Genomic DNA, 27869 nt, shown 5'->3' on the forward strand with positions numbered 1-27869 from the left:
AAATTAAGAATGGTAACAAGTACATGAGTAATGGGCATAGGAGGTAGCTATTCTAGCTATATTAGTCAGAAAAGGATTCTCTGAGGAAATAACATATAAAAAAAGTTGTAAATAAAAGGAGGGGGTAAGCTATTTGAAGAGGTAGTGGAATAGTGTTGCAGGCAGGAGATTGGCAGGTTGCTGAGGTGAAAACAAGCTTGGTGTGCTCAGGAAACCATGAGATGGCCTGTGTGGCTGCCACGCTGATTAGTGCTTTCAATTGTCTTTATTTGGAATTATTAAAATTGAGCAATACTATCTTTTGCCAGCAACACCTGAACTCTCATTTTACTGGTACATGTAACCCTGTGAGACACCCATTGTCACTGGATATTTAAAGCAAATTTCTCACTCTTGGCAAACCTATACCTTGAAGGGGGCACATAGTATAAAATAAAGTAGAAAGATAGCAGTGCTAACATAATGTTACAAATGAGATATTTGAGTCTGTTTCAGAGCAATAATTATATTTGGAAAGGTTATAGATGGTTTCAAAAGGAGGTGTACTTTCTTCTGGGTCTTGAAGGGTGACTCAGATTTCATCAAAGAGAGATTAGAGGAAATGTGTTTTAAAGGAAGAGAATGAGCAAATACACAATGGCAATGAATAAGGGCTACACGTTAGCCGGTGTCCACTGTAGCCAAATGGCTCACTGAAGATAAATTTGAAACATCAGTTGTGGCCTAGATCATAGGCCAAAGACAGGTAGTCTTTGTAGATTATCAAGCATGCTCAGAATTGTGCTTGCTACATCACTTTGATGGCAGGAAAACAGGGAGAAAAAACTCACTGGAGAAAGAGCTCATTTAGGCAGCAGTTGTTACAGCTTCGAAAACATGTTATAGCCCCTTCATTCTTGGCTTGAGTGGGAATTTTGCTCCGTGAGATCATTCAGGGATGCAGCTCCCTTGCATACTGTTGTTCTCTACCTATCAAGTCATTGTATTCATCTGCAAGATCAAAGCTTGACTGCTGCCACATCTGTGACCCAGGCAGTAGAAAGGAAAAAAAAGGATTCACAGAGTCCAAGTTCAGAGTTCTCTCGCCCAGATGCAGTAGTGACATACATATGTAATGTAATGTAATGTGTGTTCTCAGTTGTGTCCGACTCTTTGCAGTCCTATGAACTGTAGCCTGCCAGGCTCCTCTGTACATGGAATTTTCAGGCAAGACTACTGGAGTGGGTTGCCATTTCCTTCTCAGGGGATCTTCACGACACAGGTATTGAACCCACATCTCTTGCATCTCTTGAGTCTCCTGCATTGGAATGTGAATTCATTACCACCGCACCACCTGGGAAACCCTGACATACATCTACTTTTGTTTATATTTCATATGACGCTTAATCACTTGTCCATACCAAGCTGCAAGCGTAGCTAGGAAAATATAGTCTTAGTTGGATTGCATGAACTCATCCTGTGAAATATAATCATACAACATTAAGGGGTGAAAATTTTGTTATAACACTAAAAATTTATGCAACAATATATCAGAGACAAATTTATTTAATGAATCCTGAAACAGTCTTGGCCATTTTGAGAGCTGAACCCAAGGTGGGCTAAGTATAGTGGCCCTGTACTTCCTGAGACACAGAGATTGATGTAGAAGGAGGGTGGGCACATGACTCAGAACTGAATAATAACAGTTTTTTATCTCCTCCCTGGATCCAAGAAGTCCTCCTTTCTCTCTTACGTTTTTGGCTTTATTTTTAATATGGCTTATTGAGGCTATAAAGATGGGTTACTAAAGAAGAATAGTCTAAGGAGAGTTCTTTTTGAATGTAAACAAGATATTTTTAATATTTAAAAATGGAGGCAAAAATAAATTCAGATTATTTCCTCCAGATTCCATGGTTTGTAAATGTTCCAAGGAATATTTTTTTTTAATTACACTTAAATGTTTAGTTATAAGAGTATAATATTGGTAAAGGAAACTTAATTAAAATGGCTTATTAAACTGGGAGAATTTAATGGGGCTGCATTTAAGTGATATGAAATTTTTCATATTTTATTAGTGAATTCCAGAAAAAATGGTCTAGCATCTTGTTTTAGAAATTGTGGGATTCTTTGAAACCTAGGGTACTCAACTACTGGGCTTAATGAAAATATTCAGATAGGAACAATCTCATTATTTAACATCCTGCTACATAAAGTTTGGGAAAGATGAAGAAGCTGACCTCCATCAGGTGCTCACAGAAAATATTAAGTGCAGGGCAGGAGGCATGAGGGAGCTGCCTTGGTGGGGCAGGCAGATTGGACATTTCATGGTTTGAGGTCACGCATCTGTACCTAGAGAAGAGAGATGACTGATACTGTCACCAGGAGACTTGAGCTGAATTCAGGTAATTGCAGCCCACCATTGGGATGATGCAGGTGTTCAGAGTCTGCTAAAACTGGGAGTGGAACAGCAATACTGAGAAAAACCTTTTGGCATTCCAGGTTTTACATAAAGAACCATGTAATTGCAGAACTCCACTGGAGAAATTTGAGGCTTTAATCACTTAAATTAGCTATAGAATAAACAAAACCCATGTCCACCTGAACTACAACTATACTGAATCATCTTAACAGAAAAGAGATGTGTCCATTTCTAAGCATAAATACTATTTCAGTCCCAACTATTTTTTACACAATCACCAGCATTCAGTAAAAAAATTATGAGACACAGAAAAAAAAAATGAAGTAAAAGCTATCCATTGTGAAGACATAAAGCAAGCAGCAGAAATAGAGGTAGACCAAGTGCTGGAACCATCAGACAGCCCTTTTAAAATCGCTATAATTATTATGTTAAAGGATCTAGTGGGAAGATAAACACAGTAGACAGATGAATTTTCAGTGGAGAACTGGAAACTATTAGTAGAGTCAGATAGAAATGCTGTAAATGACAATTAAGATGTCCTTTATAGGCTTTTGGGCTGTAGTCCATGGGGTCTCAAAGAATCAGACACAAGTGAGTGACTAATACACACTTTAATGGGTTTAGCAGATGATCGAATGAGTACACAGTGGAGGAAAGAATCAGAGAACTTTAGATAGGTCAATAGAATTTAAACTGAACCGTGAAGTTATTAAAGGAATGAAAGAAATAACTGAGCATCCAGTAGCTCAGTTATCATAAAACAATATCAAAAGATTTGCTATACATGTAATATTGAAAAATCAAAAGGAAAGAGAACCTTCCAAAATTACTGAAAGACAGCACACTACAGGTTCAGAAGTTGAGAAACCCAGGCAGGATCAATACAAAGAAAAACACAACATAGGCAGAGTAATGAGACCTAAACAAAAAGATCTTGAAGGCTATCAGAAAAACAGACGCTACATACAGGGAAACAAGGGTAAGAATATGAACAACTTCTTTCTGGAAACTCTGCAAGTTAGGGAAAGTGGAAAAACATTTCTAAAGTACTGAATAAAACAATATTAATTCAGATTTCTTTACTCAGTAAAAAAAGTCTCTAAATGGATATAAAAATACAGAGATTTCATAGCAAAGATGATAGAAATATATTTTAACAGACTCAGTGTAAATCCAATGAAAATTTATACTATTGTTGAATAAGAAATATTCAACATATACAATTACAACATATACAATTCAACATATTCAATATACAGCATTTCTGTCTGACTCTACTAATAGTTTCCAGTTCTCCACTGAAAATTCATCTGTCTACTGTGTTTATCTTCCCACTAGATCCTTTAACATAATAATTATAGCAATTTTAAAAGGGCTGTCTGATGGTTCCAGCACTTGGTCTACCTCTATTTCTGCTGCTTGCTTTATGTCTTCACAATGGATAGCTTTTACTTCATTTTTTTTTTTTCTGTGTCTCATAATTTTTTTATTGAATGCTGGTGATTGTATAAAAAATAGTTGGGACTGAAATAGTATTTATATTTATTGTTGAATAAGAAAGTGAAGTCACTCAGTCATGTCCAACTCTTTGCAACCCTATGGACTGTAGCCTACCAGGCCAGGCAAGAGTACTAGAGTGGGTAGCCTTTCCCTTCTCCAGGGGATCTTCCCAACCCATGGATTGAACCCAGATCTCCTGCACTGCAGGCAGATGCTTTACTGTCTGAGCCACCAGGGAAGCCCTGGTGGAATAAAGGTGACTCTAAAATTTATATGAAGATTTCTTATTTGTAGGATAGATACAAGAAAGTATCCCTCTAAATATGGCATCACATATTTGTGAATGTGAAAAAGACAAAAGGCTCTCTTCTATCACTCCTTGAGAGGCACTGATGTTCCTTCTGTCCCTTTTCCTTCAACACAGGTTCAGCTGTTCTTTTCTAAGGCTAATTGAGTATATTCCCTTTAAGCCACATTATTGATGGTGACCATAAGCACTACTGCAGATACAGCCCTGGAGTCTTGACTGTTCCTCATTTGCCCTAACACCATTCCACAAGAACAGATTTGGTGCCTCTCAATTGAGGCCAACTGGAAATAGTATCTTCACCTCTTGGTCTTAAGATCCAATCTGTGAAATTTGGGGAGAATGGCATTGAAATATGTATAATATCATGTATGAAACGAGTCGCCAGTCCAGGTTCGATGCACAATACTGGATGCTTGGGGCTGGTGCACTGGGACGACCCAGAGGCAGGGTATGGGGAGGGAGGAGGCAGGAGGGAGGAGGGTTCAGGATGGGGAACACAGGTATACCTGTGGCGGATTCACTTCGATATTTGGCAAAACTAATACAACATTGTAAAGTTTAAAAATAAAATTAAAAAAATAATAAAAATAAAACAACAGTTATATAATTTAACATCCTCTGTTAACTGTGACATCTATTTCCAAAGGTGAAGATGTATATGAGAAGATTATCATAAATTTGAAAGTGTCCATTATACATTTCTAACACATTTCAAGGCTACTTCATTTTAGGTTAAGAAATTTTCAAATTTGTCACTTGGGCCTCATGTCAATCAAACTTCACTGTCAAAAGCAATTGATTTGCATCTTGCCTATATGTCATTATTATAGCTCCAGTGCCATCAAAACCAGCATTTGTATTGATAAACAGAGTTAATAGACACAGCATAGTCTGTTGCTGTGTCTTACTTAAGAGCAGTAAGTATACTGGAAATCTGACAGTTTGTAATATGCTGTACGTTAACAATACCAAGCTTGGAACTTTTGATAAGTGACTTAATTTTACCCAGTCTCATTTTTAAAAAATCTCTATAAGAGAAGTAATAATGAAACCACTATTGATTTTGAAGATACTGTTCTTTTCAACCAAGACAGTTCCTTGGATATTAAATTGTACATTATCATTTTCCTTTATGAATTGTACAGCTTGCAAAGGCAGTTATAAAGTATTATTAGTAAGTGCTCCAGCAAAATAGACTGTGGTCTTTTGTACCTTTGAAAGTTCAGTTCAAGTCTGGAAGTACAGCTGAACAGTAAGAACAAGACCCTATCTGATTATGGAAAATTCAGCATAATAAAACTCTGCAAAGAACAGGAAAAAAGACATGTTAAAATATTTGCTTTTCTTCCTTTAATAATAAATCATATTTTGAGCAACTAAAAAGTTTCAGACTCCTATAAATGTAACCCAATTGGGTAATTCATATAAAACCCTACCAGGGCTTCCCTGGTGGCTCAGTGGTAAAGAATCTGCTTGCAATGCAGGGTTCAGTCCCTGGGTCAGAAAGATGACCTGGAGAAGGGAATGACACCCACTTCGGTATATGGAGAATTCCATGGACAGAAGAGCCTGGTGGGCTACAGTCCACGGGGTTGCAAAGAGTCCAGACACACTGAGTTACTAGGTTTCACTTTTTGTGTAATGTTTCTATAGGCTTCCCAGGTGGTGCTAGTGGTAAAGAACCTGCCTGCCAATACAGTAGACATAAGAAATGAGGGTTCCATCCCTGTGTTGGGAAGATTCCCTGGCAGAGGGCACAGCAACCCACTCTAGTATTCTTGCCTGGGTAATCTGTGGACTGAGAAGTCTGGTGGACTACAGTCCAAAGGGTTTCGGAGTCAGATATGACTGAAGTGACTTAGCATGTATGCACCATAATATTTCTATAATTTTTAAGACCTATTTTGCTGAAACTCCTTTTTTCATGAACTTCTTATTGCAAGATTCAGACTTAAATTGAAGAAAGTAGGGAAAACCACCAGACGATTCAGGTATGACCTAAATGAAACACCTTACGATTATACAGTGGAAGTGACAAATAGATTCAAGGGATTAGATCTGATACACAGAGTGCCTGAAGAACTATTGATGGAGATTTGTGACATTGTACAGGAGGCAGTGATCAAGATCACCCCAAGAAAAAGAAATGCAAAAAAGCAAAATGGTTGTCTGAGGAGGGCTTACAGAGCTGAGAAAAGAAGAGAAGCAAAAGGTACAGGAGAAAAGGAAAGATATATCCATTTCAATGCAGAGTTCCAAAGAATAGCATGGAGAAATAAGAAAGCCTTCCTCAGTGATCAATGCAAAGAAATAGAGGAAAACAATACAATGGGAATGATTAGAGATCTCTTCAAGAAAATTAGAGATACCAAGGGAAATTTTCATGCAAAGATGGGCACAATAGAGGACAGAAATGGTATGGACCTAACAGAAGCAGAAGATACTAAGAAGAGGTGGCAAGAATACACAGAAGAACAATACCAAAAAAAAGATCTTCATGACCCAGATAATCACTATGGTGTGATCACTCACCTAGAGTCAGACATCCTGAAATGCAAAGTCAAGTGGGCCTTCGGAAGCATCAGTATGAACTAGTGGAGGTGATGGAATTCCAGTTGAGCTATTTCAAATCCTAAAAGATGATCCTGTGAAAGTGCTGCACTCAATATGCCAGCAAATTTGGAAAACTCAGCAGTGGCCACAGGACTGGAAAAGGTCAGTTTTCGTTCGAATCCCAAAGAAAGACAATGCCAAAGAATTGGCATACTACCACACAATTGTACTCATTTCACATGCTAGCAAGATAAGTTCAGTTCAGTTGCTCAGCTGGCTCCAACTCTTTGCGATCCCACAGACTGCAACACACCAGGCTCCCCGATCACCAACTCCTGGAGCCTACTCAAATTCATGTGCATCGCATCGGTGCTGCCATCCAACCATCTCATCCTCTGTCGTCCCCTTTTCCTCCTGCTTTCAATCTTTCCCAGCATCAGGGTCTTTTCCAATGAGTCAGTTCTCTGCATCAGGTGCCCAAAGTATTGGAGTTTCAGATTCAACATCAGTCCTTCCAATGAATATTCAGGACTCATTTCCTTTAGGATTGACAGGTTGGATCTTGCAGTCCAAGGGACTCTCAAGAGTCTTCTCCAAGACTGAGTTTAAAAGCATCAATTCTTCGGCACTCAGCTTTCTTTAGAGTCCAACTCTTACATCCATACATGACCACTGGAAAAACCATAGCCGTGACTAGATGGACCTTTGCTGGTAAAGCAATGTATCTGCTTTTTAATATGCTATCTAGGTTGGTCATATTTTTCCTTCCAAGGAGTAAGTGTCTTTTAATTTGATGGCTGCAATTCACCACCAGCAGTGATTTTGGAGCCCCCCAAAATAAAATCTTTCACTGTTTCCATTGTTTCCCCATCTATTTGCATGAAGTAATGGGACTGGATGCCATGATCTTAGTTTTCTGAATGTTGAGTATTAAGTCAACTTTTTCACTCTCCTCTTTCACCTTCATCAAGAGGCTCTTTAGTTCTTCTTCGTTTTCTGCCATAAGGGTGGCGTCATTTGCGTGTCTGAGATTATTGATATTTCTACTGGCAATCTTGATACCAACTTGCACTTTATCCAGCCTGGCATTTCGCATGATGTACTCTGCATAGCAGTTAAATAAGCAGGATAACAATATATAGCCTTGAAGTACTCCTTTCTCAATTTGGAACCAGTTTGTTGTTCAATGTCCAGTTCTAACTATTGCTTCTTGACCGTGTATACAGATTTCTCAGGAGGCAGGTCAGGTGGTCTGGTATTCCCATCTCTTGAAGAATTTTCCACAGTTTGTTCTGATCCACACAATCAAAAGCTTTGGCATAGTCAGTAAGGCAAAAGTAGACTTTCTTCTGGAATTTGCTCTCTTTTGCGATGATCCACGGATGTTGGCAATTTGATCTCTGGTTCCTCTGCCTTTTCTAAATCCAGATTAAACATCTGGAAGTTCATGGTTCATGTATTATTGAAGCCTGGCTTGGAGAATTTTGAGCATTACTTTGCTAGCATGTGAGATGAGTCCAATTGTGTGGTAGTTTGAGCATTCTTTGGCATTGCCTTTCTTTGGGATTGGAATGAAAACTGACCTTTTCCAGTCCTGTGGCCACTGCTGAGTTTTCCAGATTTGCTAGCATATTGAGTGCAGCACTTTCACAGGATCATCTTTTAGGATTTGAAATAGCTCAACTGGAATTCCATCACCTCCACTAGCTTTGTTCATAGTGATGCTTCATAAGGCCCGCTTGACTTTGCATTTCAGAATATCTGACTCTAGGTGAGTGATCACACCATCATGGTTACCTGGGTCATGAAGAACTATTTTGTATAGTTCTTCTGTGTATTCTTGCCACCTCTTCTTAGTATCTTCTGCTTCTGTTAGGTCTGTACCATTTCTGTCCTCTTGTGCCATCTTGCATGAAAATTTCCCTTGGTATCTCTAATTTTCTTGATGAGATCTCTAGTCTTTCCCATTGTATTGTTGTCCTCTGTTTCTTTGCGATTTCTAAGACTTCACTGAGGAAGTCTTTCTTATCTTTCCATGCTATTCTTTGGAACTCTGCATTCAAATGGTTATATCTTTCCATTTCTCTTTTTACCTTTAGTGCTAGCAAAGTAATGCTCAAAATTCTGCAAGCTAGGCTTCAACAGTATGTGAACTGTGAACTTCCAGATGTTCAAGGTGGATTTAGATAAAGGCAGAGGAACCAGAGATCAAATTGCCAACATCCGTTGGATCATCAAAAAAGCAAGAGAGTTCCAGAAAAACACCTACTTTTGCTTTCTTGACTACACCAAAACCTTTGACTGTGTGGATCACAACAAACTGTGGAAAATTCTTCAAGAGATGGGAATACCAGACCACTTGACCTGCCTCTTGAGAAACCTGTATGCAGGTCAAGAAGCAAAATTAGAACTGGACATGGAACAACAGACTGCTTCCAAATTGGGAAAGGAGTACGTCAAGGCTGTATATTGTCACTCTGCTTATTATGTGCTTATGTGCAGAGTACATCATGAGAAACACTGCACTGGATGAAGCACAAGCTGGAATCAAGATCACCAGGAGAAATATCAATACCTCAGATATGCAGATAACACCACCCTTATGGCAGAAAGCAAAGAACTAACGAGCTTCTTGATGAAGGTGAAAGAAGAGAGTGAAAAAGCTGACTTAAAACTCAACATTCAGAAAACTAAGATCATGGCATCTGGTCCTATCACTTCATGCAAATAGATGGGGAAACAATGGAAATAGTGAAAGATTTTATTTGGCGGGGTGGGGGAGGGGGGGCGGTGCTCCAAAATCATTGCAGATGGTGATTGCAGCCATGAAATTAAAAGATGCTTGCTCCTTGGAAAAAAAAAAATATGACCAACCTAGATAGCATATTAAAAAACAGAGACATTGCTTTACCAGCAAAGGTCCATTTAGTCAAAGCTATGGTCTTTCCAGTGGTCATGTATGGATGTGAGAGTTGGACTCTAAAGAAAACTGAGCACCAAAGAATTGATACTTTTGGTCTGTGGTTTTGGAGAAGACTCTTGAGAGTTCCTTGGACTGCAAGAAGATCCAACCTGTCAATCCTAAAAGAAATGAGTCCTGAATATTCATTGGAAGGAATGATGCCAAAGTGAAACTCCAGTATTTTGGCCACCTGATGTGGAAAACCAACTCATTGGAAAAGACCCTGATGCTGAGAAAGATTGAAGGTTGGAGGAGAAGGGGATGACAGGGAATGAGAATGAGATGGTTGGATGGCATCACTAAGTCAATGGATATGAGTTTGAATAAGCTCCAGGAGTTGGTGATGGACAGTAAAGCCTGGCATGCTGCAGACCATGGGATCACAAAGAGTTGGACATGACTGATGACTGTACTGAGCTGATTTTACTGGAGATAAAGAAACAAAAAGGAAATAAAATGTATGCTGCTGCTGCTGCTAAGTCTCATCAGTCATGTCTGACTCTGTGCGACCCCATAGACGGTAGCCCACCAGGCTCCCCCGTCCCTGGGATTCTCCAGGCAAGAACACTGGAGTGGGTTGCCATTTCCTTCTCCAGTACATGAAAGGGAAAAAGGAAAGTGAAGTCACTCGTCATGTCCGACTCTTTGCAACCCCATGGACTGTAGCCCACCAGGCTCCTCTGTCCATGGGATTTTCCAGGCAAGAGTACTGGAGTGGGGTGCCATTGCCTTCTCCAATAAAATGTATAAGAAAATATTTAATTTTTTGCTGTTAAAATTATTTTCAGTCATTTTACAGAAATACTGAAATCCCTGAAGATGTAACTACTGGGAGAAAAAAAGCCAAAGTGGTAGAATTATTTTTAAAAAACTTTATGGTTATTTACAGTTAAAATATATATACATATGCATATATTTTTATAACCTATAGTTTTTAATTTAAAAAATCTGTATGTTTTCATATATGATTGCAAGCAATTACACTCATTTAATTTTAGTACTGTAAGCAAGCCTCAAAATTAAATGCCAACATTTGGGGCTTAAAATTAAATAAGCCCTATCATATTGTTTGTCACATTATGTTGCATTCCTTATACTGTTTATTTACAGACTTAAAGGATTATAAACAAAATCCAATAGTAATTGGTTCATAATATAAAATATCCTATTTAAGTTATCCCCTTGGTGAGGATAGAAGGAAGGTTAGACTTTTTTAGCTTTTCAGCTTTTGACATAATTTCCATGCTGGTAGTTCTTTCCATCTTCTAGAGTACTTGTGTTTCATTATGATGTTATTTGCTTATAGCTTAGAATAATCTAAGCAGATCGTCTACCAACCATGACCAGGAATCATATAATTGCCCATAAACTGAGTGTCCTCCATCCAGTTGGGAACCATTCATTGTATACTGTCTGCACTAAGAAGCTAGGTTAGCTTTTGTTGTTTTTTATCATCGATGCTTCTCCCTGATGGCCTCCAGCATGAAACCATTTGGCAAAAGTGACGTCCACCTGAGTTCAGTCAAGACCCATGTGACTTGGGTTATTATAGAAACACTCCCCACTCCAGGTCACTTCCAATCCCCACTGAGAAAAATAGGGAAAATTAGAGGTTCAAGAGAAAGTTTCCCTGATAGAACCTGCCCAATATCACTGCCAAGAGGTGATGATAAATTGTCCCTTATAATAAAAGTCATAATCTTTTTAAGGAAGCAATCAATACTTAAACTATTGGTGCATTTACTAAGAAATTAGTAAAATGCAAGTTTTACCCATTGAGTATCATAACTTAATAATTCAATACAAAAGTTCAATATAAATATCATGAAGTTTATTTAAATGATGATTGTGTCAAGTTTTATAGCTTCTTGTTCCTTTGTGTCTTCAGTGAAAATGAACAAGTAAATGAAATTCTAGTGTTTAGCTCTTTAGAGTAAGAGGCATGTATCATCTGGTGAGTCATTCCTTGGAAGATTCTGGAGTTCGTCATGAAGTTTTCTGTTCTCAGCTTGCAATTTCTCCTTGAGCTTTTTAACCTCTTCCTAAAGAGTGATACATAAAATGAAAGAGCTGAGCAAAAAGTGGTGTCCAGATCATTGTTTATGGAAAGTCCCAGTCACTGACTTTCCCTTACTTATTTTAAACAATCAGTAGTAAAAGATAGTCCCTAATTCCTCCTTTCCATTCATATCCATTTTACCTCTTACTCTTGGTTTCCTACTTGTGTAATTCTTCTTCCCGGTCTGTTTCTATAGCTGCAGAAACATCATCTCTCAATCCCTGAAATATTGGTATCCCAAGAATTATATCCTAAGGCCCCTTCTCCCTTTGTCCTGAAGCAATCTGAATCACATCTTGACTTCAGTTCTCATGTACACACAAAGGAACATCAGATCTAGTATTACAAGGAGAGGTTGAAATTAGTAAAATGCACATTTTATCCATTATGAATATCATAACTATAACTCAATACAAAAGTTCAACTGGGTGGTCTAGGTGATATCCTCAATCAGGTGATGACTCTGAGCCTTAGATAAGGGAATTTGTTCCATGTCTCCACAGTCATGGGGTTAAAATAGAAGGAAAGAATGAGATCCGAACCCCTAGATTGAAAATACTGCCCTTCGGTGTGGGTCTGTAATCTCAAAATTGTCTTGAAACAGTTCTTGGAAAACAAGAACCTACAGGTAGATCAGCCATGATGGGGAGGATGCCCTTTGTCTCCTAAGGGTGCTCACAGAAGAATGTACGACTAGGTTTGTAGATATGAAAGCATTGCAGATCCCACTCACTGGGAAGGCTGTTTTGATAATTTGCTAGGCTGTGTGATAGTGGCATTAATTATCTCTTTGGAACTTAATTTTTCTGATCAGAAAGATGGGGGCATAGTGGCCCTGATTCACTGAATAGACTAGGTTAAAGAATGTATGTATGGTGCTTTGTACAGTGCTTGGTAGATGGGAACTACTGCCAACTGAGTGATAATAATAGCAGAGGACTGGATGAAACAAACTCTGCAAGTTAAAGGCCTTCAGAACCAGTAACAATTAAGGTAAAGACAGGGGTTTGGACATAGTAATATGAGATTAATTTAACAAGGTAATCTATGACCAAAGGAAAAGACTAGCTAGAAAAATGAACAAAATAACAAAAAGACTAATTACTGTGGGTTAGAAATGTCCTTGGATTTTGCTTAACAAATTATAGTGCTTATGCTGTGCCAAGCACCATTCTAAACTCAAATATTGACTCATTTAAGCTTCAAAATAGCCCTATAAAGTAAGTAATATTAATATAACTATCTCCAAACAATATATTTAGTAAGGTGGAGCTGGGTTTCTCACCCACACTATTTGATTCCAGAGTCTTTGCCCTAGGCTACAGTCTTATGCTGCCTCTTCCATGTTGTTGGTGCTTCGTGTTCTCATTGATACAGAGAGGGGAGTGTGATTAAAATCCAGAGATGAAATAATTGATGAGTACCTGGAGCTGACGTTCCATGGCCCTCTGTTGCAGTGCCTCCTGGTATACTCTGTTTGTCTCCATTAGTCTCACTTGTTCCTGATGGAATATCTTCCTGGACTCCATCATTTGCTGATGCTGCATTAGACTTTCCATCAGCCTTTGTGCTTCAGCCTTTATAAACTCTTCTGTTATACCTACCTCGGAGAGGAAGAAAATGACAAACCTGTCTAGGATTAAAGTACCCTTCCTTCTGCCCCCACTCCCTTATTTGTTATTGCCGCTACTTCATAGGTAAAATTTCCTTGGTCATTTTTTCTCCCTGCATGTAATCATATGATAGCTGAGGGTATATGCTCTATTCAGGTATAGACTGAGGAGCTAAGAATGGTACATCTTTGCCATTCTAGCTCTAGTTTAATGATCCCAGGTTTAACCAGGTCAAATTAACTTAAAATGTGTAGAATTTCTGTGTTGCATTTTTTTTCCCCATTTTTTCCTCACCTTCGATCTCCTTTTCCATTGCTGTGAGAGCCAGGTCTGTCTGCAAAATGGTAACACTCATAGACTCCTTGGACTCTAAATATTTCTGAAGAGCTTCCTCAGCCTAAGAACCCGAAAAAATATAATCAGAAGTAAAAAATGATTCAGTTCAGTTCAGTTGCTCAGTCGTGTCCGACTCTTTGTGACCCCATGAATTGTAGCACGCCAGGCCTCAATGTCCATCACCAACTCCTGAGTTCACTCAAACTCACATCTATCGAGTCAGTGATGCCATCCAGCCATCTCATCCTCTGTCGTCCCCTTTTCCTCCTGCCCCCAATCCCTCCCAGCATCAGAGTCTTTTCCAATGAGTCAGCTCTTCTCATCAGGTGGCCAAAGTATTGGAGTTTCAGCTTCAGCATCAGTCCTTCCAATGAACACCCAGGACTGATTTCCTTTAGGATGGACTGGTTGGATCTCCTTGCAGTCCAAGGGACTCTCAAGAGTCTTCTCCAACACCACAGTTCAAAAGCATCAATTCTTTGGCAATCAGCTTTCTTCACAGTCCAACTCTTAAATCCATACATGACCACTGGAAAAACCATAGCCTTGACTAGACGGGCTTTTGTTGGCAAAGTAATATCTCTGCTTTTGAATATGCTATCTAGGTTGGTCATAACTTTCCTTCCAAGGAGTAAGCATCTTTTAATTTTATGGCTGCAGTCACCATCTGCAGTGATTTTGTAGCCCCCCAAAATAAAATCTGACACTGTTTCCCCTGTTTCCCCATCTATTTCCCATGAAGTGATGGGACCAGATGCGATGATCTTAGTTTTCTGAATGTTGAGCTTTAAGCCAACTTTTTCACTCTCTTCTTTCACTTTCATCACAAAAGTCTAGTTCAATTCCACAATTATTATTCTTCCTGTCGTCATTGAGTTTTCAAATAAGTACCCCCCCAACAAGCCCCCCATAATTAATACATAAAACCAAGGATACCTGTATTCCTTTCCTGGGCTCCTGATTGTACTTTGCCTTCAGCTCGTCTCTCTGCTGAATGAAGAGACAATGGCCCCCGGGTTTTGAATAAACCCCTTGCTTCACATTTTCTTCTAGAGGATGAAAAATATCCTGAAGTAAAGCTGAGCAATGATTCTGTGATGCCTCCAAGTTTCGTTTATGAAAGTCATTCTGTTTGGCTGCTAGCTGCATCTTTAAGGGGACAAAGGCCCATGGAAAAGGTATTACCAACACTTCAGTATTTTTAGAAATGATTCACAAAGAGAATCTCTGTATTTTTTCTGGGAATTCAAAGACTACAAGCAATACTATATTCTTTCTACCAAACCTATTGTAAAAAAGTTCCATGGATAATACACTGTAGAAAAGTGACTTTACTTTTGTATCTGAAGTCTCTGGACATCCCTTTCTTTTGCCTCTTCTACTTTAGATAGAATCTTCAGACTACAGATCTCTAGCCTCAAGCCCTAATTTTAAATGCAACCTACTGTGTTACTATTGTTTCAATATTATATTGGGTCTGGGATTTCCAGTGAGGAGGTAGAATGGATAATTGGCCTGAATAATGAGCATATGCTATTAAACCTGAGGAGATAATCTTTTAGTAGAGCGTTTGGCAATTCTGTATGCTTGATTAATAAAAAAGGAAAGTTAATACTTTATGAATACAATTTTTTAAGGGATAAGATTGCTTTGAAAAACTCATCCATGGGTGTAACATAATAAGATGAGTTATCTGTGTGTGAAACTTTCAGAATCTACAGGGTCTAGGGGCTTCCCTGGTGGCTCAGTAATAAAGAATCTACCTGCAATGCAGGAGATGTGGGTTCGATCCCTATGTTGGGAAGAGATTCCCTGGAGAAGGAAATGGCAACCCACTCCAGTACTGTTGTCTGGGAAAACCCATGGACAGAGGAGCCAGGAGGGCTACAGTCCATGGGGTTGCAAAAAGTAGGACATGACTTAAGACTAAATAATGACAACAACAGTTGGGTCCAGGGTAGTTATATGCTTTTTGTTGTTACTTGTCTTCAGAATAATAGTGAAATCTTGGTCACACAAGTGATAGTCATTATCTCTCAGTCTAGTAAGAATTGTTTTTCTTAAGTCCACGTTTTGTATTGCATAGCAACATTTTGCCTTTTATTGCCCCTGCTGCTGCGGCTGCTGCTGCTAAGTCGCTTCAGTCGTGTCCGACTCTGTGTGACCCCATAGACGGCAGCCCACCAGGCTCCCCCGTCCCTGGGATTCTCCAGGCAAGAACACTGGAGTGTTGCCATTTCCTTCTCCAATGCATGAAAGTGAAAAGTGAAAGTGAAGTCGCTCAGTCGTGTCCGACCCTCAGCGACCCCATGGACTGCAGCCTTCCAGGCTCCTCCATCCATGGGATTTTCCAGGCAACAGTACTGGAGTGGGGTGCCATTGCCTTCTCCATTTATTGCCTCTAAGTCCCATGAGCTATAGCAAAAAAACTTAATTACCTCTAATTTTTTCTGGTACCCTTGGTCCTCATCCTTGAAAGAGTTCTTCATGAAGACTTCAATGGCCTCTTTCTCACTGGCCTTGTGCAGGTCCAGCAGTTCCTGAAGGGTTTCTGTGGGCAGCTGCAGCTTCTGGCCCATCTGCTGGTCATAATGGGCAATGGCCTTTTGCACTGCAGCTGAGTTCTTAATCTGGGCCAAGGTCAGGATTTCACTTTCCATGCAGGGCAGATCCCTACTGTTGATGGCATTGACATAGGTCTGCACTAGGTTCTCTAGATCTTCACAGGGGGAAGAGATGCTTGAATTATTTGCAGAGAAAAAGGACATGCTCTGAACTAATTCTGAAAATGTTAATTTAGCATATTCAGCCTTCTGCACAGTGTTCAAATGGCCCAAGTAAGTTCCTTTGGGAAATTATGTGATCAAGAAGACAGATCTTTCATTCTCTGAGAAAAGAAAGTGTTCAAAGGAGAAAATTGAAGATTTGTGTGATGACCTACATTTCATCACTTTCTAATTGAGCAATGAGGAGATGGTTATACAAAGTTGTGTGTATTCATTTATTTAGAATACTGTAGACCTTTTGCCTGTTTACTCTTCCCTTTCTTTCTCTCTTCCTCAGATTTCTATTCCCTTCAAAATTCCCTTTTGTCATCCACTTGAACATGTAAAGCTGGTGAGTGTTACCCTCACCTGAAAAAGCACAAAGTAGGCAAATTAGACCAGGTCACCTTACTCTTTTTTGGAACTTTCCTGTTTATCCTCATCCTTTGCCTCCTTGTGTTTCCACTCATCTTCCCTTTAGATTGTAGCAATAATTTACAATACGGACTTCCCTAGCTCAGACTGTAAAGCATCTGCCTACAATGCAGGAGACCCGGGTTCGATCCCTGGGTTGGGAAGATGCCCTGGAGAAGGAAATGGCAACCCAGTCCAGTATCCTTGCCTGGTAAATTCCATGGACAGGGGAGCCTGGTGGGCTATAGTCCTTGGGGTCGCAAAGAGTTGGACACGACTGAGTGACTAACACACAATAATTTACAAAGTTCCAAGACATAGAGTATTTAGGAACAATTGGATTGAGAAGTCTGCTTAGATTTCTTGAAGGGTTTTAGACAATCTGGGCATCTGTTTGTTTAATGTTTATGTTAAATATGTTCCATTTCTACAATGTATGTCTTCCCATTTTCTGCCTATCTAAGGCTGTGGCACTTAACAAGTACTCACTGTATTGGTGGAATAAGTGCTGCCAACCCATGTGGGTTAGTCTAGTTCAACAGTGGATCGTTTATAGGCAGAACTTTTTTAACTTGACATTTTCTTCAGATTATTCTTCCTATTTTATCTTATTTTGCAAGCATTACTAAAAACATCTAGAAATATTTTTGGAAATATTTAATAAATATGATACCTATGATTTTCTTGGTAGTATCTAACTATGCATTTTTAGCATTGACAGTGGAAGGAACAGTGCTCTCAGTCTCTATTTTGAATTGAAGGAAAACCCTTGAAAAGGTACTCACGAGATCCACTGGCCTTGATGCCTCCTGAAAGAGTTTTAGTCTTGGAATTGCTAAATATGTAGGAACAGAATTCTGCCACTTGTTGTACAAACTTAGGATCCAGATCATCATTATGTAGTGTCTCAAGCTGGGCAAGCTTCTTCTGGTGAGTGGGCAAGTCAAAAATGAAGCATTTCTTTACTGGAAAGAATTTCTGTATACACAGACGGGGCAGATTAAAATTTTGAAGATGTTGGTTGGTGCCTTTGGAGGGAAAAATAGGATTTATTTAGTATCAAATTAACATTCATTTTAATCTATTTCCCACAAATAAATATGCCCTCTACCTGATGCTGGGCTTCCCTTGTGGCTTAGCTGGTAAAGAATCTGCCTGCAATGTGGGAGACCTGGGTTCAATCCCAGGTTACAAAGATCCCCTGAAGAAGGGAAAGGCTACCCACTCCAGTATTCTGGGCTGGAGAATCCCACTGACTGTACAGTCCAAGAGGTCACAAAAAGTCGAACACAACTGAATGACTTTCATTTTCACTCCCTGATGTTATTTACTTCACTACATTTTCACAAACCAAAGCAAAAGCTTAAAAGGTGATCAACCAGGGAAAGGAAAATGGAAAAGTAATTTGCTCCAAGAACAGGGAATAATATAATTTAATATGGACTTTATTAGTTTGTTTAAATTAATAGTATTAATTATTAACAATACAATTAATAGTATTATTAGTATTGTGTATTATTAATAGTATTATTAATAATTAATTAAAATAATTAATTTAATTACAGTGATTAAAATAATTATTAATAATTATTATTGATCAATTATAATAACTACTTAGTTATTAACTGTTATTAATAGTATTATTAATACTATGTATATAATACTATTAATACATAGTATTATTAATACTATGTGGTCGTTTAGTCAGCTGAGTAAATATAAGAAACTATAAGTTTAACCAGCAACATACAAGAGATAACTTCTTGTGCTATTTTTCTCCCTCTTTCCAAAATTGGAGTCCCTTACCTTGCTTTGGCCTCAGTGAATTCTCCAGATATTCATCTGCTGTGATGAGTTGCCCATTTGCTTCCAGGCCAAGGTAGAAATCTCTCAGAGTCCACACTAAGTCTGGACAGATTCTCACAAAGTCAGCTGCATCATCTACCCTGTTAAGATTAGGTGAGGTATCTATTCTGAGCAGATGTGACAGTTCTGTCACATAGCTGAGATGCAATTAAGGAAAACTTTTGGAAATAGGACTGCATCTGAGCCATATTTAATTCCATGCCTTTATATGCTTTTATATTCTCTTTGGGTTGTAACCAAGTCCCCATTTCATTCAGTAAACATAAGGACTTTGTCTTGTTCTTTTAATGTTCACAGTGTTTTCACCTTTGTGTTTGATACACAAGGACTCATGAGCTGGTGAATGGAGGAATTCTTTCTGGCTTTGGTACCATCCTGGGCCACAAAAGGATACTGCAAGAGGTCGATAGCTCCCTGGTCAATTTTGTTCATGGTGTTGTATACAAAAGTACTACACAATAGTAGTGCCAGTACAGATATATGGGTGTCATTTGTCTTGTCACCCTAGAAGTCAGAATAAATTTCAGTCATGGCTCATGGCACTCCCATATGAGCAGTTGCTAAAAATAGACCCTTGATCTACAAATGTTAAACCGGACAAACTAAAATGGTTGTGAGAAACATGGGAAATTTAGTTCTGTCATTAGCATTGATAATTTTATATAAAACCATATTTTGTTAACTTATCAGTCCCTCTTGTAACTGGTTAGGTATTTGCAAAATCGATAGTCAAAGTTACTGAAGGTCACCAGAGTAGTTAAAATCAAGATTTTCAACTGTGTAAAACAAAGTTGGTCTGTATGCATAATACATGCATCTATTTTATTGAGTAACTATTATACACAGGGAAGTTCATATTACTGATCTTATCTGATACTCAAAAACAATGCTGTGAGAATAAGGTGCTAACCACTGTCTCTATGTTACAGGTAAGTAAACTAAAGCAAAAATGGGTGGATCATTTTGAATTGTGGTAAATCAAAAGCAAAATGAAGACATGAAAAACAAGAGAAGTACAAGGGAAAGATCCCGTTTTGTGCTCAAGCCAGCTCATACCAGCTTACAACAGCCGGTTGTGTACACCTTTTCTGAGCCTTGAGTTTAGTGACTTCACTTTGGTAGCTTGGAGTCAGCTGTGATGGGAGCACTTAGAAAACTGGAAAGTACTACAAATCAAGGCTTTTTTTCTTGCCAGATAGAAGTGGGAAAATAACATGCATCTCCTGTGCAAATGATAAAATGGATGAGACCAAAGGGGAAATAGGAGATTTGAGGAGACTTATTCTTGCTTGTCAAAGTCTTAAGAGCTGCAAGTACTAGGATCCTGATTTGGACTCAAGTTCTGCTGCTCTGAAGCCCACTGCTAAGCTCTGGCCTCTGCAGGGTCACTCATGACGGTGACTTTTTTTGCACCATCTCTCTCTTCAGTTCGGTTAACTGCCTAGCTCCACATTAGCACAGTCTCCCAATTGTGATTCTGGCTTTCACACCTATTTTTCTCACTTCAGGTTTCTAAAATTTGACTATTAAAAACAAAAAGGGGAAAAAACGTATACCCTGGTCAAGTAGAAGTAAAAAAAAAAAAGTCTCCCCATGTAAAGAGTGTTCAGGGATGAGGAGGTTGATTAAAAAGAAATTCTTGTTCCTTACCTTCTCTACGTCTCCGAGTCCCTCAGTGTCAAGAAGAACCAGGGTGTGGTTTGGTTTCTTGGGGTGAGGCACACACCACATCCAGATGCCCTTCGTGTGAGACTGCACTGTAGATCCAACTGAGAATCCTACAGGGGGAATTGAGACGCTGTAATAGAGGAGTGGATCTGGAAACTGGAGACTGTCTTAATCAGTGAGCTACCATTTAAGGAAAGCAAGGCGAGGATATGGCAGAAAATATAACTCTGTATTGTGATCTGAATTACAATAGAGGAATGCGATAATAAGAATGCCAAGTACCATAGGGCTGGAAATTTGACATTTCTTTTTTTGCAAGAATATTATACTATCAAAATTTAGTCACTTATAAATACACATGTAGAAGTTATTTCATTGATGTCTTCTTATAATTGGAAAGTACTGTAATTTTTTTAAGTAGATACTGAGGGAAAAAATGAGGTGATATGTCAGAAGCAGAACTCTACCTTTCATCTCCCAGAAGATCATTTGCTAAATTTGAGCCAAGCATTAGCTTTCAATATTCCTCCCAAGTCTCTAACTTCCTCTCCTCACATCACTGTGCTGCACGCAGGGAGTGTGGGTGGACAGAAGGGACTTGGCTGGGCTCTGCTGGTGTCACTCACCCTTGTTCTTCCCAGCCAGCTTGTTCATCAGGTAGGATTTGCCTGTGCGGTAGAGGCCCGTGATAGCCACCACCGCAACAGGCTGCCTGATGGCAGACAGGATCTTCAGAGCTTCTGGATTAACCAGCAGTGGCCCATTAGTGTTCTCAATGAGGCACAAGGGTTCTGGCATGTGAATCAATGGGGCTATGTCCATGGTGTCACCTGATGTTCAAGGAAAGACATGGGATAGACTGAAGTTTCTATTCTTAAAGCAGAGAAAAGTCATTTTACTTCCTCAACCTGTAGACATACTTCTCCCCAGATGGTCTAAGTTTCTGAATAAGTGAATAATAATAAATAAAAAGATAGATAAAAGGGTCATAATAAATAAGTCCAAGCCCTTCAAATAAGAGAAGTCCTAGACCCAATAACACAAGAGAAGACTCTACACATGGACATCACCAGATGGTCAATACTGAAATCAGATTCATTATATTCTTTGAAGCCAAAGATGGAGAAACTCTATACAGTCAGAAAAAAAAAAAAAGAAGAAGACTAGGAGCTGACTGTGGCTCAGATCATGAATTCCTTACTGCAAAATTCAGACTTAAATTGAAGAAAGTTGGGAAACCACTAGACAATTCAGGTATGACCTAAATCAAATCCCTTCCGATTATAGGGTGGAAGTGACAAATAGATTCAAGGGATTAGATCTGATAGAGTGCTGGAAGAACTATGGATGGAGTTTCATGACATTGTACAGGAGGCAGTGATCAAGACCATCCCCAAGAAAAAGAAATACAAAAGGGCAAAATGGTTGTCTGAGGAGAGCTTACAGATAGCTGAAAAAAGAAGAGAAGTGAAAGGCAAAGGAGAAAAGGAAAGGTATACCCATTTGAATGCAGAGTTCCAAAGAATAGCACAGAGAGATAAGAAAGCCTTCCTCAGTGATCAGTGCAAAGAAATAGAGGAAAACAATAGAATGGGAAAGACTAGAGATTTCTTCAAGAAAATTAGAGATACCAAGGGAAAGTTTCATGCAAAGATGGGCACAATAAAGGACCGAAATGATATGGACCTAACAGAAGCAGAAGATATTAAGAAGAGATGGCAAGAATACACAGAAGAACAATACAAAAAAGATCTTCATGACCCAAATAATCACGATGGTGTGATCACTCATCTAGAGACAGACATCCTGGAATACGAAGTTAAGTGGGCCTCAGGAAGCATCAACATGAACAAAGCTAGTGGAGGTGATGGAATTCTAGCTGAGCTATTTCAAATCCTAAAAGATGATGCTGTTAAGGTGCTGCACTTAATATGCCAGTAAATTTGGAAAACTCAGCAGTGGCCACAGAACTGGAAAAGGGCAGTTTTCATTCCAATCCCAAAAAAGGCAATGCCAAAGAACGTCAAACTACCACACATTTGCACTCATCTCACATGCTAGCAAAATAATGCTCAAAATTCTCCAAGCCAGGCTTCAACAGTACGTAAGCCATGAACTCCTAGAGGTTCAAGCTCTTTTTAGAAAAGAAAGAGGAACCAGAGATCAAATGGCCAACATCCTCTGGATCATCGAAAAAGAAAGAGGTCCAGAAAAACATCTCAGTTCAGTTCAGTTCAGTCGCTCAGTCATGTCCGACTCTTTGTGACCCCATGAATCGCAGCACGCCAGGCCTCCCTTGTCCATCACCAACTCCCGGAGTTCACTCAGACTCACGTCCATCAAGTCAGTGATGTCATCCAGCCATCTCATCCTCTGTCATCCCCTTCTCCTCCTGCCCCCAATCCCTCCCAGCATCAGAGTCTTTTCCAATGAGTCAGCTCTTCGCATGAGGTGGCCAAAGTATTGGAGTTTCAGCTTCAGCATCATTGCCTTCAAAGAAATCCCAGGGCTGATGTCCTTCAGAATGGACTGGTTGGATCTCCTTGCAGTCCAAGGGACTCTCAAGAGTCTTCTCCAACACCACAGTTCAAAAGCATCAATTCTTCAGGACTCAGCCTTCTTCTACTTCTGCTTTATTGACTATGCCAAATCCTTTGACTGCGTGGATCACAACAAACTGTGGAAAATTCTTAAAGAGATGGGAATACCAGACCACCTGACTTGCCTCCTGAGAAATCGGTATGCAGGTCAAGAAGCAGCAGTTAAAACTGGACATGGAATAACAGACTAGTTTCAAATGGGGAAAGGAGTATGTCAAGGTTATATATTGTTACCCTGCTTATTTAACATCTATGCAGAGTACATCATGTGAAATGCCTGGCTGGCTGAAGCACAAGCTGGAATCAAGATTGCTGGAAGACATATCAATAACCCCAGATATGCAGATGACACCACCCTTATGGCAGAAAACAAAGAACTAAAGAGCTTCTTGATGGAAGTGAAAGAGGACAGTGAAAAAGTTGGCTTACAACTCAACATACAGAAAACTAAGATCATGGCATCTGGTCCCATCACTTTCTGGCAAATAGATGGGGAAACAATGAGAGGCTTTATTTTGGGGGCTTCAAAATCACTGCAGATGGTGACTGCAGCTATGAAATTAAAAGATGCTTGCTCCTGGAAGAAAGAAAAGCTATGACAAACCTAGACAGCATATTAAAAAGCAGAGACATTATTTTGCTGAAAAATATTTGTCTAGTCAAAGCTATGGTTTTTCCAGTAGTTATGTATGGATGTGAGAATTGAACTATGAAGAAAGCTGAGCACTGAAAAATTAATGCTTTTGAACTGGGGTGTTGGAGAAGACTCTTGAGAGTCCCTTGGACTGCAAGGAGATCAAACCAGTCAATGCTAAAGGAAATGAGTCCTGAATATTCATTGGAAGGACTGATGCTAAAGCTGTAACTCCAATACTTTGGACACCTGATGAGAAGACTGACTCACTGGAAAAGACCCTGATGCTGGGAATGATTGAAGGCAGGATGTGAAGGGGATGACAGAGGATGAGATGGTTGGACATCATCACCAACTTAATGGGTGTGAGTTTGAGCAAGCTCCTGGAGTTGGTAATGGACAGGGAAGCCTGCTGTTTTGTAGTCCATGGGGTTGCAAAGAGTTGTACGTGATTGAGCTACTGAACTGAAATGAGGCCCTTCAGAGTTCTACTAGATGCTGCCCCACTGGTTCTTAAGTATTTGGTGAATGTATAGAAAAGCATTTTCTGAGTCTAAACTACTGCTAGTTTGAGTCTCATTTTTCTCCATTGGCTTTTGTCTTGCTTATGTTTCTTAGTTTGTATCTCCCTGGGTCCCCAGATTGAATCTTTATGACCACTATTTGTTCTATTACACTTTTTTCCTTGACCCAATATTAACCTGCTTTTCTCTAATTTAGGACTATGTCCAGCCAAAGTGCATTAAAGTAAATCCTGCCAGGTCCTTAAGTACCATTGTCTAGCAAATAGTAATTGTTTACTTTTTAAAGCTTCACTTTTAAAGAATTTTTATATAACTATTAATATGTATTATTCAATCAAAACTTCAATGAGTGACCATTTTATGAATGAGAAAGTGAGGGAAAATATTTTAACACTTAATCATTATAAGATTCAGATTATGGAATAAAATGTATAAAAACCTAAATATGTGTGAGATTCCTTGAATTCTATTATTCATAATTTTGATGCTGCTTGCTAAAATAAAGCCTTTTTTCCTATTCACTCAGGGCACTTTCTATAATTTGAAAAGTTATATTTGAATGTGTATATATATATATATGATTCAATTTTAGCAATTGAGAACTCTTGTAGCAGTGTTTTCTTTTTTGTTTCGTATGTCTGGACTTAATAGCTCTGCAGAATGGCCCATTGAAAATCATCAATTGGTATCCCTGACACCCCAACTGGTTCCCCAAACTGCCTTCACTGTAACAACTACTTTCTAATTTCTTAATGTTAATTCTTGTAACCTAAAGAATCCCCAATAAAACAGTTTTAAAGCTATCTGAAATGTAAACAAATGCTTGCTTTTCTGCCTTGCCATATTATAAAGAATGATTATCTTCCATTTTAAAAGCGATTATTTACAACAGAAGCTAAAATCTCACCATCTGCTTGCCTTTTTTTAAAGGGATATCCTACAATAAAAAGGTCTGGATTCCCTTGTTAGCTAATGTAAAAATTCCTTTTTTTGAAAAGTGTGAAGAGAGATTATCCAGGTGACAAATAAATAGAAACTGCTTGGGAGCAGATAAGAGATCCATTGCAAATGACATAGCCCCAGGACACGGGAGCCAGAAATGCCCAGTCCAAGCCAGATCCAAAAAGAGAGGATTCCACACAATTTTACATTACCAAAGGCCAGATCTCTTTTTACTTTAACCCATTTCCAAAGCAATATTGGCATCTTATGTTTGTTGAGTCCTATTGTCTGATTTGTTTATAGCAGGAATCACAATCATTTTTAAATTAGAAAGATATGGAGACCTGACTTACAACAATTATCTAGAAAAACAGAAGATAAACAATCAAAATTTATTTGTAGATTTTGAGAGCTTATCAGATCTCTTGCTATGGGATAATGTCACTAATGAGAAAGGAAATGAGAAAGGAAATGAATTTGTCTGAATTTTCAGGCCACTTAATAAATAACATCAGGGCCGTGTATTTATACTAGTGGAAGTATTTTATATGTGAAAATGTTATCTGGGTAGCATCTTTAATGTTAATCGAATAACCCAGCCTCCAAAACATCTTTGCAGATTCATTGTGTTTGAGCCTCATGTGTAACTGTCGCTCTGCTATCATAACTCAGTTTATGATGTGTGCTTTTGTTATTGTTGTTTGCCTTTACTTTGCTCTGTGTTGTTTTTGGCTTGAATTTGTAGAGGAAAAGCTCTTATAAAGGAGAAAAATGGAAATCAAACAAGAAGGAGATGTGCAAAGTATGTGCCATGATAATGAAGGAGGAAACAGACAGAACAGGCTCTATCTTGAAAGCAAGACTCCATCTTGGGCCAGACTGTGGACTTTGAGCTATATGCCCAGTATCTATGGAAACAACAAACCAACTGGAAAACCTGGCCCCCAGAAGGAAGAGCCCCAGGGCTTGTACCTAGACTCTCCGCTGCCTTAAAGAATACCCTAATTATCTGTGTAACCTAATAGAATCATACATTCTATTATGCTTATTAGGGTCTGACCACAGGCCTATTGATAATTGTCCATTGTTAACTACCTAGGCTTAAGGCATGTGAATCATGGGTTAACTTTGATTGTATCTTTCTTTTTCCTTTGTTCAGACTAGTTTCAGGGAATTGGGGAGGCGGGTTTGTGCACTTAGGGTATGTAAGGTTTTCACAAAAAACTAGTCAGGGTCCTTGGCTAAGAGGAGACTCTGCCTTGGGCCTGCCGGTGTAATAAACTGCACTCCACTATCTGCATTGCCCTTCTGAGTGAGTTTGTTTTCCGGAATGCGTGGCTACAACAATAATACATTCAAAGGAGGAGAGAGTTCCAAGGAGTGAACAAAATTGCCAGACGGTTTTAAGTGCTCAAGGAGGGCTACTGTTATATTAAGTGATTCTTAATAGTAAAATCAATAGAGTAGCAGAAACAATACAAAGCACAAAAGGCCTTAAGGAATGAGAAGGTGTCAAGAAATCAAAGCTAATTAATTTAGGATTCTTTCTGAACAAAGAAATCCATCTTCAAACAAAGTAGAACACTAGGAATAAAATGTATAGCCATTTTCATGAAGCCTTGCTTCATTGTACATTCTGGGATTCAACATTTTTCCTTTTTTCTCTTTTGTTCTTAATGTAAGCAAGCCTTTACATTACATCTCATTCAATGTTGTTTCTCAAGAAAATAAATATAATAAAAATAAGAAATATACATAGTTCTTGAAAACTTCAGGCTGCAATTTGAAGGATCTTAATCAGGTTTTATCAAAGACAAAGATAATTTAAGTGGCAGTTACAATCCCCATGAGTCATAAGGTGGCAAAGAAAGAAAAACAGGATGAAGACATTTCACACTCTCTGTCCCCGAACATGCTCCTGTCTAATTCAACCATAAACAAAAGGAACTGACAATGAATTCTGCTGCCTGGCTGACATCACCACAATTTACCTTTAACGGGGCTCTGACAGTCCACATCGAGCTCAGCTGCATCGTACCATGAACAGACTATTATTAAATGGAGGAAAATTGCTTTACAATGTTGTGTTGGTTTCTGCTATACAATAATGCTAATCAGTCATAATTTTATATATATTTATATATAGCCCCTCCCAGTGGAGCCTCCCTCCCCTCCCTTCATCCCACTCCTCTAGGTTGTCACAGAGCACCAGGCCGGGCTCCCCGTGTTATACGGCAATTTCCCACTAGCTATCTATTTTACACATGATATTGTATATATGTTATGCTACTTTCTCAATTCGTCCCACCCTCTCTTTCTCCTACTGTTCCACAAAAAAGCATCCTGACCCTTGCAAACATTTTCCCACCCTTCCCCCGGTATTACCTTAACTGTAAATTCAGTAGCAGAAATCTTTTGGAGCTGTTAAGAAAGCTGCTTCATTGAAAACTTGAGTTCTTGCTCCTTCTCTTAGCTTATTTGTGTTGGTTTCTGGTATCTTTTTTCCTTACCAATCCTAGGGATTTCTTTTCTCTTCACCCCATTCTGCCAGAGGACAAAGGATTAGAATATGAAACGGAAACTCACCGTGAAAGGGGTTTTTGAAATGTCGCTGAAGGAAACTGAAACCAAAAGCCAAACTCAGTGACTAAATGACTCCAGACGTAGTTTCTTGGTTTGAATGTATTTGGACTGATTTCCCAGAAACTGCGTATTGTCCATGGAA

At 39.0% G+C, this 27869-nt stretch overlaps 1 protein-coding gene and 1 long non-coding RNA gene across 16 annotated transcripts in view; one reads left to right on the forward strand and one right to left on the reverse strand.

Annotated features, from left to right (window-relative positions):
* The window catches only part of LOC147375767 (uncharacterized), a 148055-nt gene that overhangs the window by 7571 nt on the left and 112615 nt on the right, over positions 1 to 27869 (forward strand). Inside the window, exon 2 of one of the 2 annotated variants that reach the window (XR_015160462.1) lies at positions 25890 to 26440. The exons of the other annotated variant lie outside the window; for it this stretch is intronic. This is a non-coding gene — a long non-coding RNA (uncharacterized LOC147375767). Of the gene's footprint in view, positions 1 to 25889; positions 26441 to 27869 lie in introns of those variants that run through there. 2 annotated transcript variants of the gene reach the window in all.
* On the reverse strand, positions 11533 to 27800 carry LOC147375768 (guanylate-binding protein 5-like). 14 transcript variants are annotated; one of them, XR_015160420.1, is made up of 12 exons: positions 27530 to 27800; positions 21071 to 21274; positions 20427 to 20554; positions 19171 to 19280; positions 18717 to 18913; positions 17696 to 17938; positions 16170 to 16450; positions 14668 to 14880; positions 13690 to 13792; positions 13207 to 13382; positions 11924 to 12118; positions 11533 to 11765 (listed from the first exon to the last, which is right to left on the reverse strand). XR_015160420.1 is itself a non-coding variant. In XM_086391021.1 (12 exons), the coding sequence occupies exons 3-12, from the start codon at positions 21264 to 21266 to the stop codon at positions 11652 to 11654; spliced, it is 1761 nt and encodes a 586-aa protein (XP_086247147.1). In that variant the 5' UTR covers positions 21267 to 21274; positions 27136 to 27192; positions 27530 to 27770; the 3' UTR covers positions 11533 to 11651. The 14 variants fall into 14 exon arrangements, 5 of the variants coding, with proteins under 5 accessions (XP_086247147.1, XP_086247146.1, XP_086247148.1 ...); XR_015160424.1 differs by having other exon boundaries at positions 16170 to 16618; positions 27530 to 27798; XM_086391021.1 differs by lacking the exon at positions 11924 to 12118 and adding an exon at positions 27136 to 27192 and having other exon boundaries at positions 27530 to 27770.

This window comes from Bos grunniens, chromosome 3 (genome assembly GCF_055505025.1).
Source record: "Bos grunniens cultivar Pamir isolate PY7600 chromosome 3, Bosgru_T2T1.0, whole genome shotgun sequence".
NCBI lineage: Eukaryota > Metazoa > Chordata > Mammalia > Artiodactyla > Bovidae > Bos > Bos grunniens.

What these genes read in the sequence shown, in the direction of transcription:
- LOC147375768 (XM_086391020.1), bottom strand. Translation starts at nt 21,266, where the DNA reads ATGGACATAGCCCCATTGATTCACATGCCAGAACCCTTGTGCCTCATT. An exon ending in GCTGGCTGGGAAGAACAAGG is followed by an intron (nt 20,555 to 21,070) that starts GTGAGTGACACC and finishes TTCCCCCTGTAG; the next exon opens with GATTCTCAGTTGGATCTACA. An exon ending in GGTACCAGAAAAAATTAGAG is followed by an intron (nt 14,881 to 16,169) that starts GTAATTAAGTTT and finishes GTCCCCTTAAAG; the next exon opens with ATGCAGCTAGCAGCCAAACA.